Genomic DNA, 17,427 nt, shown 5'->3' with positions numbered 1-17,427 from the left:
CTGAACCTTGAATGAAGTCAGTTTTTGATAGTAGATTCTTTAAAGCAAGGGTAGGCACGTGACTCTTCCATTTTGGTCGAAACCCGAAAGGTAAGTATCTTGTGGGACTCACCTACAAGCCGTGAGGTGAACGGCCAGCGTGTCCAGCATCAGCGCTCCAGCCGTGAGGGAAACGGCCAGCGCTCCCTCACCGACCCCCGGGGACTTCAATACCCAGGTGCCCCGGCGGCAGGAGTGACGCCGCACGAGCGCCCGGAGGCGCCTTAAGGCACGGAGCGTCCAGAGCTCCTTGGGGGACTCACCTACAAGCCGTGAGGTGAACGGCCAGCGTGTCCAGCATCAGCGCTCCAGCCGTGAGGAAAACGGCCAGCGCTCCCTCACCGACTCCCGGGGACTCCAATACCCAGGTGCCCCGGCGGCGGGAGTGACGCCGCACGAGCGCCCGGAGGCGCCTTAAAGCACGGAGCGTACAGAGCTCCTTGGGGGACTCACCTACAAGCCGTGAGGTGAACGGCCAGCGTTTCCAGCATCAGCGCTCCAGCCGTGAGGGAAACGGCCGGCGCTCCCTCACCGACTCCTGGGGACTTCAATACCCAGGTGCCCCGGCGGCGGGAGTGACGCCACACGAGCGCCCGGAGGCGCCTTAAGGCACGGAGCGTCCAGAGCTCCTTGGGGGACTCACCTACAAGCCGTGAGGTGAACGGCCAGCGTGTCCAGCATCAGCGCTCCAGCCGTGAGGGAAACAACCAGCGCTCCCTCACCGACTCCCGGGGACTTCAATACCCAGGTGCCCCGGCGGCGGGAGTGACGCCGCACGAGCGCCCGGAGGCGCCTTAAGGCACGGAACGCCCCTCGCACCCGCGAGTCGCACGCAGGAGCTGCCCGGGAGAAGCCCTGGACAAGGGCGGGCGGTCTGTGGCCGTCCGGGGACGACCAGGGATGGGACGGGCCACCCCCCTTGGTTTTAATTGTGAGTACGTGCCCATTTTTTGCCGGGCTGTGGCAAACTGTTTATAAAACTTTGTTTGTGACCTCATAACTGTCCGTGACTTTTGAACTACCCCCAATATGTCTATTCAATCTACCCTACCGGACAACTACCTACTGAAAGTAGTCACTAGAATTAATAGCGACAGAAGGAAATCGCTAGGTAAGGGTAATTTACCTGACCTCCTTTTAGTTACATCTCTGGACCCTAGTAATGCGGATATTAATATCACCAACGATACTATTATAGCAGCTGAGACTGATAACACCTGTATTAATGTTGAATCCACTGAGACCCCTGAAGATCTCACTGTGGTGGAAGACATATCGAACCCATCTGAATCCCTTGAAGGCACCCCTCAACAGTCTACCTGGGCCACAAAATTTATGAGAGCATGCAGCAAAACAGCTCCTAAACGGGGAAGCCATTCTGCTAGGAAACAAAGGACACCATACACAAGGAGAATATTGGTGAAAAGGGGGCACCATCTAAAGATAATTGTGTTTCCATTAATACTAACCAAATTGACCTGCTAGTGAGTACTATTGATGATAAATTGAAGTTGGCTGTGGAGCCTTTGTTGCTTAAAATTGATGAATTGTGGGCAGAAGTACTGAGACTGAGGGCTGTGGTGGATCAGCATGTAGTTAACTTGGATACATCTATATCAATTATTAAAGATACTACATGCTCTCATCCTGCACCTAAACAAGATAAGGGAAGGCCACGCCACGTAAATAGCGCCCCTCCTGTTACTAATGTAGGGAAACAACCACCTAAAGAGACACCTGTATTGGCACGCCCATTAGTACATGATACGGGCCGACCTTCGCAGGTACCGGCGGTTGCGTCAGCAACCGTAGTGCCTGTAGGTTTAAACTCTGATGTAAGATCATTACCAGCACCAAATAGAGACAAGACTGTGCTGGTGCCAGTTGTGTCAGCCATACCAGCTGCCATAGGGGTCACTGATGGGGTACCTGTAAGGATATGTAGACGACCAGTAGACCTTCCCCCTGAATGTGTACCCTATGTTGTGGTCTTAACTAATGTCCCGGCTCTAACCCAGGCCCCATATATCCAGGAGTCGGGGGATACCTTAAAAAACAAAACAACTTCATGGTTATACCGCCACTGCGGTTATCCAGTTGGCTACTCTGATCAAATTATATCTATAAGAAGAGTCAATTGGATTGGTAATACCCGGAAGACCTGCGGGGGTGATTGTGTGATCATAAATTTTAAACACCCGCAACATGTTGCGACGGTCTTGCTCAGAGCAGCTGCAATAACGCAGTCAGAGAAAGAGGTCGTCGCAAGACCATTGGGCTATTTCTATAACCATTTTAACAGGTTGCCTTCTGCTAATTGTAGGGAGGGGGCTAATAATTTCAATTTTTCATCTACTGGAAATAGACCTGTGTTGCCCACTTTTAGCCCTGGTTTTTCTGATGGCAGACCCATCCTGCCTATGCATATGTTGAACCCTGCCCCCGGTGGGAACAGATTTATAACACACACCCCCAATTTTGTACCCACTTGTGATAGCATTTTTTCATCTGCTAATGGGATGGTCTACCAAGTCCCAATCCAGAACAGGTACCAGTCATTGAGTTTTCTGGACCAAAACGACTGACATCAGATGGGCCCTGGAATCGGGAGGGATGTAAACAGAAATTATAATAGAGAGTCAACTATGTCTGAAATTGAACTGGTTAATAATGTGACTATAGATTATATGTCCACCGGAGGAAAAGATGAGAATTTTAGGTATAACATTCAGCTTTCTAATTCAGATGAGAACATGTCCACATTTAGTGATGGCCCGCCTAATGTTAGCCACCATAGGAAAAGCGAAACTTGCTATATCGCCAGTTGGAATATTGCAGGCTTGACGGCCAAGGAGGATATTTTAGGATGAAAAGAATTTATTAGTTTATTTGATATCATTTGCCTACAGGAAACTTGGTGCAAAAATTTCAAGGGCAGTGATGGCTTTGTATCCTACGAACTTCCTGCCTTGGCATCGCCCTTTGGCAGAGCAAAAGGAGGGTTGTTGGTTTTGATTTCAGTCAAGTTACCAATTTTGGTGAAAAAGCATGTAGTAGTGGGGGCTCACTCCCAAATTCTATGGCTAGCACAAGAAGCGGGTAGAAATATACTCTTGATTAATTTCTATAATAATATATTTGATGGTACTAGGCACACAGTTATTAACGACTTAGAAAATGCACTAAGTAGTATTGTGAATAATTTTAATGGTGTTTATGAATTTATTTTTGTGGGGGGTTTTAACATTTCAGTTTGCCCCTTATCATCTCAGAAGTTATGTGGTGTCTACGATCGTTCAGGGGATGCCGATGTTCACTTTCCCCATAATTTGTATGGAGAAACTCTGAATAGCTTTCTGATACATTATGACATGGAAATTTTGGAAAATGGAAAGAATGACCTGGGAGAAAGTTTACCGACTTTCAAAGGGAGGGGGTCTAATACTGTCATTGATTTTATGTGCATGTCCTCTAACCTAATCCCCCTGTGCTCAGAACCTAAGGTGGTTGATGTTATGCTAAGTGACCATAACTGTTTAACTATTGAAGCCATGATCTGGAAACCTGCCCCCATTTCCGATTTGGGTACTATTGTTAATATTGAACCCCATAGACCAAATGGTTTCAGGTTGAGGTGGAAAGGAGATAAAGCCGAAATAACATCTGACTCTATCATTAATAGCTGTATGACAGAAATTACGGCGATCCTCGAACAGGACGAAATCATGGCTGACAGTATTGATCACTTTGGTAGAATTAATGCAATCATCAATAAGAAGTTCACTAGAGTAGCTGGGCACAAGAGTAGACAAAAAAGGGGGTGGTTTGACCATGCCTGCTCTACCGCTCGGAAAGACCTCAAAGAGGCCTTAGCAGTTAAACCTAGAGATAAGAGTCTGGTGACCCAACTTAGGCAGGATTACAATTTGACCCTTAAATGCAGAAAGGCCGAACTCCAGCAGGAAGCGTGGGATAATCTTAGCCAAGCAGCAGAATTGAAGAATTGCACACTGTTTTGGGCCACAGTGAACTGTCCATTTCTTAAGGACGAGAAGGTACCAGAGCTAACATCAAACGTGAGCATGGAATCATGGATTCAACATTTTTCCATCATCTTTGATTCTGGTAATGGACCGGTCTCCTTTGGAGATGGTTGGCCTATTGTTGCCTTAAATATCACCATAGCAGAGGTCATGGATAGTATTAGAGCTAGCAAGGGAGGGAAGGCCCAGGGACCTGATGGGGTGCCTATAGATGTGTACATGACTGCTCCAGAGATATGGGGCCCATTGCTGGTTAAGATCTTTAATGCAGCAGTTAGTTGTGAGATACCGTCAACATGGGCACAATCAATAATTGTCCCCATCTTTAAGAAAGGTGACCGGGGTGATGCAAAAAATTATCGGCCAATATCCTTACTGGATTCATCCGTAAAAGTTATGAGCCGGGTCCTTTTAGTCAGACTAGAGGAATGGGCAGAGACCAACGGGATCTTAACCAACAGTCAGTTTGGGTTCAGGAAGGGTCGTGGTACCATAGAGCAATGCTTGAATTTAGAACTTTTGGTAGGGAAATATACCCAGGCCAAAAAAAGGGTCTATTTATTTATGTTTCGCTGACCTAACAGCGCTTTTGATATGGTAGACCACGCTATACTCTGGGCTAAACTGATTGAAATGGGAGCTCCCAAAGGTATAGTTTACTTCTTGGCCCACCTGTATGAAAAATTATGCACCAGTGTTCGGTATGGACCTAATGGGGAGTGTACGAGCAAGTTCAGGATCGGGAGGGGAATAAGGCAAGGGTGTGTTTTAGCACCCCTGCTCTTCACACTCTTCATTAATGAGGTGGATTCTGTTCTACAGACAGTTACGGCAGACGTCCCGAGAGCTAACAACCTTAACATCCCTGTGTTACTCTATGCGGATGACGCCGTGCTGCTGTCCAGGACCCCATTGGGTCTTCAACGTTTGATGGACAGGCTTGTACAGTTCATCAAAAGCAGGAAGCTGGTGATTAATAGGACTAAAACTTATGTTATGGAGTGTGGGTCAGGACGATCTAAAACGAAAATTAATTCCCATTATTCCATAGAAGGTGAACCGGTTCAAAAAGTTGATAACTTTTGCTACTTGGGGATTACATTCTCTAAAAACGGCTGCTGGGATACAGAACATAAAGCCGTTAAAACAAAGATGATGAGGAGTGCTAATGGGGTATTTGTATTCGCCAAGAAGTTGGGGAATAGGCGCATTAAAGACATGTTAAATATTTTTCAATCTAGATGTCTTTCTGCGGCCCTCTATGGGGCTGGAGTATGGGGTGTGTCACCAGCCGGGAGTCTGCAGGTAGAGGAGAATAATTTTCTGAAAAGGCTCCTGTGTTTACCCAAATCTACCTCCAACAAATTGGTTCATAAGGAAATGGGGATTCAATTCCTGAATGATATGATCATGTTAAGACCCCTATTATCGTGGCACTCTGTATGGCTGAATGATGGTACTTCCCTGAACAGAGCCATCATCGATGATTGCCTTACCTTGGATCAGCACTTAAAGATCCCCTGGATAAAATATATTATTGATAGCTTTCAAAAGGTTTTTGGGTTTAATATGTTCAATGATCGATATTGTGCCTCTGACATCTCCAAGTCTAATTTGAAAGTCACTTTCTTGAACTATTGTGCAGAGAGGCGTGCTTTGAAGGAATTAAATCTCTCTACTTGTATGCTGTATAACAGTATGAATGATTTTATTGGACTACAACCGTACTTGACACAGGTGACCAGAGTCTCGCATCAGTTTGTGCTGACCAGGATGAGGATGGGAACAGTACATTATCTGGTAGCATGTCCCAATGTAAAAATGCGCCCATCCGGACCCTGTGCTTGTGATAATAATGCTGAGCAAAGCCCTATTTATTTTATTTATTTATTTATTTAATTTGTATAGCGCGTTATAACCACCGGGGTCTCTAAGCGCTGATTGTCCAGGTTACATAGTGGGGCTTGGCATTTTACTTGATCTTGACACTGCACCTAGTGGCTGCTCCATGCTTGCTTGAACAAAACAGTTTTTAACTTTTTTCTGAAGGCTAACAAATTACATTCCTTCCTTAGTTCTGGGGCCAGTTTGTTCCACAGAGCTGGGAGTGTTTTAGAAAAAGCACGTCCCCCCACCGTGGCCAATTTAAACCGGGATTGGGATGAGAGAGTAGCATCTGATGAGCGCAGAGTCCTGCTCGGCGTATAAAGAGAAAGGCGGGATTTCAGATATTTTGGTGCATTCCCATACAGCGCCTTGTGTACTATACACAGTCCTTTGAATACAACTCTCTGCCGAATCGGGAGCCAATGTAGCTCCTGCATCAGAGGGGACGAGTGGGTCGTCCTGGGTTTCTTGTTAAATCAGCCTGGCTGCGTCATTCATAACCCCCTGTAACTTATCCAGCAGCCGCTGGGGTAGCCCTATATACAGAGAGTTTCCATAATTCAGCCTAGCCAGGATTATAGCTGAAACCACATGTTTCAGGGTGGAAAAAGAAAGTAGAGCCGAAATTTTTCTCAGTTGTCGCATCAAGCCAATACAGGGCCCACTACCGTAGTGACTTGTTTTTCCATGGAGAGTTTTTCATCCACGTACAGGCCCAAACTTTTAACTGCGGTCGCTGGTTTCGGTGGTACACCCAGCTCTACAGGCCAGAATTTCTCGTTCCAGGGGTTGCCCGTGATGGAAATGGGCAACACTTCCGTCTTGTCCGGGTTAATTTTTAAGGAGTTTTTGAACATCCAATTAATCGTGGCTTTAAGTATATCCTGCAGCCTGGTAGACGCTCCTGGACCTTCATCCAGCCGGATGATTATCTGGGTGTCGTCGGCGTAGTTATATACTAGGCAGTCCATCCTATTCAGGAGTGCAATCAATGGCTGCAGATAGATGTTGAAGAGTAGGGGTGACAAGGCAGAGCCCTGTGGGACCCCGCAAGTGATGGGCGCGGAGGTGGAAAGCAGGTCCCCCAGCTGTACTCTTTGTGTCCTACCCTGCAGGAATGATGCAAGCCATGCCAGAGCTGTGCCCCTGATACCAAAAGACCTCAACCGCGACAAAAGTTGTTCATGACACACGGTATCAAAGGCCGCGGAGAGATCTAGTAGTACCAGGGCGCTCGGTGTTTTTATATCAGCCCGACTCCTCAATTCATCCAGAATTGATAGCATGACACTAGTTCCGTGCTATGGTTAGCACGCAACCCTGCCTGATTGGCCTCCAGCAGGTTGTTGCTCTCTAGATGTTTTGAGAGCGATACCAACACATGCTGCTCAATCACCTTAGCCAAAAAAGGCAACTGGGAGATGGGACGGAAGTTCTTTAAACACTTTGTGTCCGATCCAGGTTTTTTTAATAGAGGAATCAGGCGAGCCTCTTTAAAAGCTAGAGGGACCTGTCCTGTGTAGAGAGAAGTGTTCCCTAAGCACTTTCTTTTATTGTGTCAATTGTATAGTGAGCTACGGAAAATCTTCCTAAAGCCTATGTTGAAAAGATTTGGAGTAAGAACAAATAATGACTCTATGAAACTGCTTTTTAATCTGCACTACCCGGACATCTGCTTTTTTACGGCTACTTTCCTGCTTAAGGTAATTGGTGCTAGGAAAAGTATGTGTTTTTAATCATTTTAATTATATATTCCATCCCCTTCTGGATAATAATGCATTTTGTGTTTCCTTTTTAAATCGATCAAATGTTCTGTATTTATAACTGTGTGTGCTTTTATGGACATGTTTTCTATGCTCCGAATAAAGCTTTATGAAATGAAAATGAAGTATCTTGTCTTTGTTAGTGCAGATATCTAGCCAAGTGGACCTATTAAGAACTTGAGGGCTTGCGGGGACGTTGTTTACCAAAACCGTGTTGAAACTGCCCATTCAATGATATTTGTTGCAGCAAGCTGTGATTTGGAATCTTTTGGCAGTCTGTACAATTCCTGGTGTGGTTGGTATAAATCCATTCTATATATTCTTCTTAATTTAGGAGATATTACGCCCACATTAGAAGCATTAGTGCTCTTTCTCAATACCATCCTGTGTATCTACCGCTGAGGGAGCTGTCTTGGTGGGCTGGAGGGGATGGGAGGGGAGAGGGATGATGCCTGCTCTTTTTCAAATTTCAAAGTGGTTTATCTGTGTAATGGTACTCTCTTGCCTTCGCATTGAAATTAATTTTCATTTTGACGAACCATACATATGACAAATGCCTTACTTAAAATGAATAGAAATCATCTAAAAGATGCAAAAAGGCCATTTTGTTCATATTTAATAATGTGACTTTTTTTCATTGCAGTGTTTCGTGCCTTCGATAAGGACAATGACAGTTATATCAGTGTAACGGAATGGGTTCAAGGCTTATCTGTATTTCTTCGAGGGACTTTGGATGAAAGAATCAAATGTACAGTATTTCTGGATTTTTTAAAACTAAATGTTCATACTATATACTTAAAACATTATTATTAATGTTCATAAACATAGATAGTTTCTGCCTATGTGCTTGGTCCTGGAACACTTTTTCAGGACAAATATATTTTTTGCAAAGAATATTTAAAACGAGTTTCTGTCTGTAGATATAATGATCTTTATTTTATTTTAATTAGAATTATAACTAAATTTGAACACCTATTTGTCCTGGAAAGCTAATCTAAATAATTCCTTATTTTAAAAGACAAAAACAAAGCTAGAAATGTGTCTCTACCATTACTGCAGGGGATAAGGGACCATCTTTTCATCATGGGGCCTATATGGACAATTGTTTGGGTATATTGGTGAGGAGGTATGACAAGACTGGAAACCGTAACCCAGTTGGTAGGAGACCTGGCCAGCTTGGTGGATAAAGGCGGCGCTGAAACGGCAATGAGTGGCAGGCAAACACCAAAGTATAGCGAGCAGATACAGAGCAATTGTCAGCTCCCATTGACTATGTCTCCTCCCAACACAGCCCCAGCACATGAGGGACCAGCATTGCGTCTTCTTGGTAAATCCTGTGGCATTGATGTGAGATCTCATTTGGTGGCTATTTTGAGCCTTGGCACATAATGTCTTGGTGTGAGATCTTGAGCTGCAGCCTTCTTGAGCTTTGGACCTTTATATGACCTGCTGTTCTTTGCACACATGCTTTCCAACTCAGCAACTGGGCTGGGAGTACACACACAACATGTGAGAGTTGAGACGATTTAGAGGTCCTGTGCTGTGTTTGCATAGTAGTGGAGACTTCAGAGGGCTTCAACCAAAACTGGGGAGGACATGAAGGACTCCATATTTGGCAGTAGGCAAAGCCAGTCTCTGTACTTGCATCGAAGCGCTATATTCTAACAACAGAAAACCAGGGTATAAAGCAACAGCGATGGGACATTGACAATAGGAACACAGCAGAAGCAGACGGATGAGGTGTGAAGAAACATTGCTAGGACAGTGAACGATTCAGTAGCAACAGCATGGAGCTGTATCTTGGATGTGATATAACAGCTCTTGGAAGCAGCTGCATATCTTTTACAACAATATATCTTTTTGAACATCGAATAGATGGGAGAGAAGTGAGTCTTGATGGAAGATGGAGATGTATATCTCAGAGGGACAGTTAGAATTTAACTTTGTCATGTTACTGCAGCAAGCTTCTCTACTGTCCTAAAGTGCAGTTCAGTATCAAGTTAGAGTCAGGTCTTTGATTTACCCTTTATTAGAAAGGATCCCATAATTGTGCTTTTTGGTTTTATTTTTCTTCACAAAATCTTCTACCACCTTTCCAAAGTATTTTTTGTAAAGTTTTTTTTTTATTTTTTATTGAAGTTTTGTATAGCGCAAGCTGGACTCGTACAATTGTGAACAGGAAATTTTGGGCGAGAACGAAAACGAAGAAAGAAAAATAATAATCTTCAGTTTACCAACTTAAGGGCAATATGTACACAGTTACAGAACATATCTCCAGGCAGAGGGGTTTCAAGAAGTGGAGTTAGTTATCCTTCTCCAAGACAGTTTTGGATTACTCGTTACGGTCGAGAGCGCTCTAGGAATAGGGCTTTTAGTAGTATCTTGAATTTTGGGAAGGAAGTAAATGTGAATAGTACTCATTTGTTTCATCACAGCAGACTTTTCCTTAGCCATGCCTTCAGTCACAAAGCCAGCTTTTTATGATCCCATGGTGGCAATCTGGCCTAGATTGGTGAGCATATACTGTGTATATTTTGTCCTCCAGATACTCATCTTGTTGAGGAGTGTGACATTTGTCAAATTATGCTGTTTAGAAAATTGAAGAACAGAGAGGCGAGTCACATGTTAGCTACTGTATATCTGCCTAGAAAGTTCAGATATATACCACAGAAAACAATTTTGCACCTTCTTTCAGGGTACCAACTCACCAAGAAGGCTTGTGGGACAATTCTTCGACGTGGTTTTAACTTCATCTATGGAGTTTTTGTGTTGCTGTGCTAAGGTCACCATAGGCTAACTGTGGTTTTCATTCATGCAGCATTTGATGTATCTGCCTGAGTGGAACTTTGTCTTTAGAATTGTCCTAATATGGTTCCACTTGACATTAGCCTTTTGTGGGAAGCTTTGCTACTCATATGGAATGGCAGTATAGGCTGAAGGCAGTCAGCATTTTGTTTATGTCAAGGCTGCTATATTCACTCCTATGTTCCGTCCACACCTGCTGTTTGTGCCCCAGGTGCAATAGATCTATCTGCACTTGCTTTACTGTCCTACTGCTCTGCCCTGTGCAGGCTGCTGTTTAGAACTACTTCTTATATTATGCATTGCTGGATGGTTTAGATTTGGGTCCACCTCCTGCCTGAACTTCTGTCACACTTTGTGTAGAGAACTGGGCTTTTGTTGGAGTTAACCCCCCCCCCCCCCCACACACACACACACACACACACTTTTGCCCTCTTTTTAGCTACTAGGAGCTGATTTTCAACTCTGACAGTGCACTTAAGCCTGCTAACCAGACCTCAGTGCCAGTGCTCCTTCCCTAAAACAAGGTACTGTCTAATAGTGTTACAATTGGAAAAGGGCTTTAGCACCCTGTAAGTCCCTAGTAAATGGTACTCCAGCTTCCCCTGGGCAGGGGTACTAACGAGGGTCCCTAAGGGCTAAAGCATATCTTATGCCAGTCTAAGGGACCCACTTACAAATTCCACACAGACTGCCTTTGCAGGCTGCATGACATGGTGCAAACCATGAGTAAAAACATGACGTGACACACTCCAGGAAAATTAGCTATGCAGGAGGCGTGTTGCACTGCCAGGCTGGGCACACCTCTAGGGTAACCAAGTCATATATGAAATTCCACGTTATTGTGTGTGGGGAAATGAGGAATTCTAGGACAGAGTGATGCCCAAAGAACGTGGTAATCTAGGGGGTGCAGTGACCTCAGGGGTAAGTAGCCCTTCGGCTACTATCCCTTACTCTCCTTACAGCCCCTAAATTGAGTATTTAGGGGACACACTGATAGAAGATCTTAAGATTTCTATGGACCAAAAGATGAAGAGGACAAAGTAGAAGGCTGCTGACCAGAAAAGCGAGGAGTACGGCTGACGTGATGTCAACCCTGCTGGCCCGCTTGTTGCACCCGACCGTCGTGGAGCAACTGATCCATCCTGCTGATGTGTAGATCTTTAGAAACCCAGCGGGTTGCCAGTGCTTTGCAAATTGCCAATGAAACTCCCTAGGCTTAGAGGAGCTACTCCCCTGGAGCCGCAGGCACTAAAGAAGCAAGACCTGGTACACCAGCCTGCCGCCTATAGGGAATACTGATACAGCAACCACCCAGGTAGAGGTAGCAGTGCTACTACAGGTCAGATCTGTCTGCCCTCCAAGTGTGGGGATGCCAGAACCTACTAGAGCTGGACAACACCTGGAGTATCTGACCCCTTGCTGCAGCCAAGGCTTGTTGTGTCCAGTCCAGACAGCAACGCCGAGGAAAACCGACCTGCACGTCGAAGGACTTTAGGGACCGTGAGGCCCACTTTGTGTGTGGCCCAGCTGTCCTGTTTGCCCCTCTTCTGCAAAGCAAAGACCAAGACGCCACCCGATTCCTCAAAGCACCTATGCACCAGAGCCCGAGTCCAAGAGAGGTGACAGTGCCAACAGGGGACCCACAAGAGCTAAGCCCATGGTTGGGTTTGGCCAGACTAGAATTCCAGTCACCGCCTGCAGCCTCTTTTTACAGGCTCCCTCCAACCACGAGAGACCCTCACTGGAATCCAACATCAGAAGCCACCACTTCACCCACAGCCCGAGGAGAAGTGGACCAAAGATGTCCCCACATGCCTGAGGATCTCAAGAGTTAAGCCTCCTGTGGGTTCCCCCGAACCAGTGCCCCAGTCCCTGCTTATAGCCTCTTTGTATCCGGACTGTTCTCCCATTGAAGTGAATAGGACACCAGAAACCATGACAAACCACTGCACTCAGAGGCCCCAGAGCCTCCCGAGGTGACCTGTTGGTGTGGCTTTGGATCTTGCCCCATACTCAGCTTAAGTCCTGAGGAATGGTCTTGTAAGTTGTCAATACTAAGTGTCAGAATGCAATACATGTTTTGCCTCCATAGGATAACATTACCGATCCAGAAATTGCAGTGTTCATTTTTGAAAACTGAATACATTCATAACTCAAAGAGTACCTGCCCGATTCTGGGGATCTTGGTATCTGAATTCATATGAAAGTACGTGTTATTCTTATAAATTGGTGTTGGATTTCTTTATTGGGTGTGTGTCTAATTTACTGCCTTTGTGTGTAATAAATACTTAGCACTGCCCTCTAAATGGTAACTGCTCGCCCATACTACCATAAAAGAGAGCATTTGGAGCGTCATGTGTGTCTCTGTAATTCCTTTTGGGTTTGCCTTGACTCTCTTCACAGTGTACCTCATTTTGGTGCACTTTGTAGAGAGTCAACTTCCTACACCTTGGCTTTATCGCTGGGCTTATGTCCGCTCCTTGTGTAATTATGTATTTACCAATGCTGCATGCATCTTTTTGGAACAGTTTAGTTAGGCCGGATGTTCTGGTGCTGCCTTCAATACTCGCTGTCAGTTCTGTTATGCTGGCTTTTGGTTTAAGAGTGAGGCATTGATCTCGATCTGTAGGATGTTTTGTTGGTCCTGGAAAGAAGGGGCCTCTGTGCTCAATCTCGACAGTTTGGGAATAGTGGTGACCGTTCGGCTTTGGTTTAGGTCTGGTTTTGTTTTGCTCTTTCCTCGGTCTTTGAAGTTTGGGGGCCAGGCCACCATTGGTGACATGGAAGTTGGGGCTTATTCCAGGTTCTGTCCTGGATTCTCACTACTGGGAGATATTGGATAGTATTCAGGTGCTGGCCACACTTTCTAAAAAGGGTTGGGGTACTTGTCACTGATTTGTTTGCACTAGCATCCGCATGGCTTGTAAATGGATTGTCTGGTGACGGTACTCTTAGTTTCCTTCTTCCAGGGTTGACGGAGGGCTGTGGGAGATAGTGTCTGTGGCACATCCCTGCTTTTATCCAAGGGTTGCGTCCTGTTTTTGTTTCGTACAGGGCGTGGTTCCTTATCCTAGTGGTTGAGCTGTGGTGCCCCTGGGCTCTTTGGTGCTAACATCACCAACCCATCCAAACATAACTGCAGATTGTGGCAGAGATATATACTGTTTAAAAATGTTTAAGACAGAGATACAGAGAGAATGTATTTGTCATATTATATTGGCATAGGCTCATAAAATCTCCTTTTCTTCATTTGTGCAATGGGAATAATTTGAGATTCATGTCTGACCACATAAAAAAAGTAAGTGGCCTGGATCTGGAGATCAATACGGATGGCTATGAAATACACACTACGTTTTTCCAGATACCAACAGAGCATAGCAGCCTCAACATTCTACGTTCAACGCTCAACGCTCAACGTTCAGATTTAAAACGAGAGACAATCATTATGACACAGATGACTTGCAACAACAGAGGTGTATTACAACTCGCCAACCGGGGAGACAAGCACCCCGCTAGGGTCAGCTAACAATGTTCTAACTCTTTCCATGTCCCAGAAGAGTGCACAGGTACCAATACCCACCCTCCATCAATCAAACAGATGCAACCAGAAATGGGGCAAGGAACCCACAGGATTGGGGAAACATGTGTTACTGAAGCACAGCCTGCCCTAAATGCTACAGAAAGTGAACCAAGTGTGCGGCCACGCCTGGGACCCTGCATTTGAAAATGTTGATGCTATTTTTCATTGTAAGTACACTAATTATACATATTAGTATATGATAACCTTTGATAATGTACTTAATAAGATGATTATTAAAACACCAATAAAGAAAACATATCAAAATGCCATGAGAAACCTTAATATAAAATGGTGGGCAAGAAACCTGCCCATGTACCCAGTCCCTTGACATAACAGGAAAATCTCGAAATAAATATAGCATAATTTAGCCAGAACATGAAACATACAGCAGTAAGAACAAAGCACCTCAAAATGATTGTCCTTCAAACGGACCCTGGAGGGCCAGAGGCCAAATATAATTCCAACTAGGTATGACAAAAACATTCTAATTCTAAGCCAAGGGGGCGTGGCCAAGATGGCGACGTGAACGGACGCTTGATCCGGAGCTCCAGCCGACGGCAAGCTATAGCAAGGGCTTACCGGCCATAAATGCAGCAGTCGGCCTCTCCGGTCGGTGGGCCCAACTCCTGAGACTCCAGGGAGCACTACTGTGGCGGCAAACCCCGGCTCGGAGGATCCAGGCGACTGGTGTCGGCCGCGGGGCCGGAGCGGCTGGGGGGAGGCAGCTGAGCCGACAGAGCACCGGTGACCCGAGAGAGCGCCGATACCGGGGAGCATCAGAAGCGGAGGTGCACTGGAGGAGCATATCAGCGGAGGCAGAGAGAGGCGACCCCTGGCCAGCGCCGCCGTGAGAGAGAGAGAGAGGTGCCCCTGCACTGGTAGCAGGCCGGACCCGCCATCTTGGGAAGGTACGGCGCCCAAGCTGAGAGGCTAGAACGGCAGCGGGTCTGCTTGAGTCCCTCCCACGCGACCGGTGCGGGACGGGACAAGGCTGCGGAGGAGCTTCCCTGGGGGGTGCGGACCTGCTTGAATGCAGCGCTGGTGCCGGGCGCAGTTTGGTAGCCGTCTTTGAGAAGAGGAAGGTGAGCCGCCATTTTGCGGTTGAGCCGCGGCACCGAAGCTCTGTGGGCCCTGATGTGAGGTGGCCTGCCAGTTTGGGGGTGTGGGCGAGGCCTGTGGAGCGGCCCGAGTAGCGGCGGGAGAGAGTGCGGCTTCCCCCCGCCACCGAAGTCTTGGCGAGAGACTGTGCAGGCTGCAGGAGGTGAGGAGGGGCACTGGACCCCAGTGGATGGTGGGCAACTGGATGCGCTGGCCTGAGGAACTGGTGCGAGCTCCGCAGCTAGGGCGCGGTCAATCAATCAGCGAATTTGTATAGCGCGCTACTCACCCGCTTGGGTCTCAAGGCGCTGGGGGGAGGGGAAGTTGCTACTGTTCGAACAGCCAGGTCTTGAGTTGATCCCTGAAGGAGAGATGGTCCTGGGTTCACCGTAGGTGGGTGGGGAGGGAGTTCCATGTCTTGGCCGCCAGGTAGGAGAAGGATATTGCTCCAGTGGTTGTTCTGCGAATTCGAGGTACGGTGGCGAGGGCGAGGCTGGCAGAACAGAGCTGGCGGGTGGGTGTGCAGAATGTCAGGCGGCTGTTGAGGTATTTTGGGCCCATGTCGTGGAGAGCCTTGTGTGCGTGAGTGAGGAGTCTGAACGTGATCCTCTTGCTGACGGGGAGCCAGTGCAGGTCTCTCAGATGGGCAGAGATGTGGCTGTGATGTGGGATGTCCAGGATGAGTCATGCCGAATCTTTCTGTATGCGTTAGAGTCTTTTCTGGAGTTTGGCTGTGGTGCCAGCGTAGAGGGTGTTCCTGTAGTCCAGTTGGCTGGCGACGATGGCCTGGGTGACCGTCTTCCTGGTTTCGCTGGGGATCCATCGGAAAATTTTACGGAGCATGCGCAGGGTGTTGAAACAAGATGATGAGACGGCGTTGACTTGTTTAGTCATCGTGAGGGAGGAGTCCAGGATGAAGCCCAGGTTTTGTGCATGGTCCGTTGGCTTGGGGGCGGTGCCCAGGGCAGGGGGCCACCAGTAGTCGTCCCAGGCCGAGGGGGATAGTCCCAGGATGAGGAATTCCATCTTGTCTGAGTTCAGTTTCAGACGACTAAGCTTCATCCATTCTGCGACGTCCTTCATTCCTTCCTGGAGGCTGGCTCTGGCGGTGGTGGAGTCATTGGTGAGGGAGAGGATCAGCTGGGTGTCGTCAGCGTAGGAGATGATGTTTAGGTTGTGTTGGCGTGCGATGTCTGCGAGGGGGCTCATGTAGACGTTGAAGAGGGTGGGGCTGAGCGAGGTGCCTTGCGGGACGCCACAGATGACTTCAGTGGCCCCGGATCGGAACGGGGGAGGCGGACTCTCTGGGTTCTTCCAGTGAGGAACGAGATGATCCACTCCAGGGCCGTTCCTTGGATTCCGGTGTTGCTGAGGCATTATATTAGGGTGCGGTGGCATACGGTATCGAAGGCTGCTGAGAGGTCCAGGAGGATGAGGGCAGCTGTTTCTCCGTTGTCGAGCAGGGACCTGATGTCGTCGGTGGCTGCGATGAGGGCGGTCTCGGTGCTGTGGTTTGCTCGGAACCCGGACTGTGAGGGATCAAGGGATCCGTTTGCCCCCAGGAAGGAGGAGAGTTGTTTGTTGACAGTCTTCTCGATGACATTGGCAGGAAACGGGAGGAGCGAGATGGGGCGGAAGTTCTTGAGGTCCGTGGGGTCCGTGGTGGGTTTCTTCAGGAGGGCGCTGAGTTTGGCATGTTTCCATCTCTCCGGGAAGGTGGCGGATGTGAAGGAGCTGTTAATGATGTTCCGGATTTGGGGTGCGATGATGGAGTCGGCTTTGTTGAAGATGTGGTGTGGACAGGGGTCGGTCGGGGAGCCGGAGTGGATGGTGTTCATCGTGCGGGTGGTGTCTTCGGTGCTGACCGGGGCCCAGGTGCAGAGGGTGGTGTTGGGCGGCTCTGGTTCGGTGGTTGGGAGCGTGGTTTGTGCGCCGAAGCTGTTGTGGATGTTGGCGATCTTGCGGTGATAGAACGAGGCGAGTGAGTCGCAGAGGTCTTGCGAGGGTGTGAAGTCGTTGTTGCAGGCTCTGGGGTTGGAGAGCTCTTTGACGATGCAGAAGAGTTCCTTGCTGTTGTGGGTGTTGTTGTCCAGTCGTTTTTTGAATGTTGTCCTTTTGGTGGTGCGGATCAGGTGGTGGTGTTTTTGGATGGCGTTCTTGAGGGCTGTCATGTTTTCTGTTGTCTGGTTGTGGCACCAGGCTTTCTCGAGGG

At 47.4% G+C, this 17,427-nt stretch overlaps 1 protein-coding gene across 1 annotated transcript in view; it reads left to right on the top strand.

The window, feature by feature from the left end:
- Positions 1 to 17,427, top strand: part of CLXN (calaxin) — a 230,889-nt gene that overhangs the window by 111,957 nt on the left and 101,505 nt on the right. Inside the window, exon 3 of the mRNA XM_086941867.1 lies at positions 8,376 to 8,480. Within this exon, the coding sequence (XP_086797993.1) occupies positions 8,376 to 8,480 (105 nt within the window). The remainder of the gene's footprint in view (positions 1 to 8,375; positions 8,481 to 17,427) is intronic.

This window comes from Lissotriton vulgaris, chromosome 10 (genome assembly GCF_964263255.1).
Source record: "Lissotriton vulgaris chromosome 10, aLisVul1.2, whole genome shotgun sequence".
Taxonomy (NCBI): domain Eukaryota; kingdom Metazoa; phylum Chordata; class Amphibia; order Caudata; family Salamandridae; genus Lissotriton; species Lissotriton vulgaris.
Note: the sequence above shows the minus strand (reverse complement) of the source record. Positions and strands in the feature narration are given on the sequence as shown.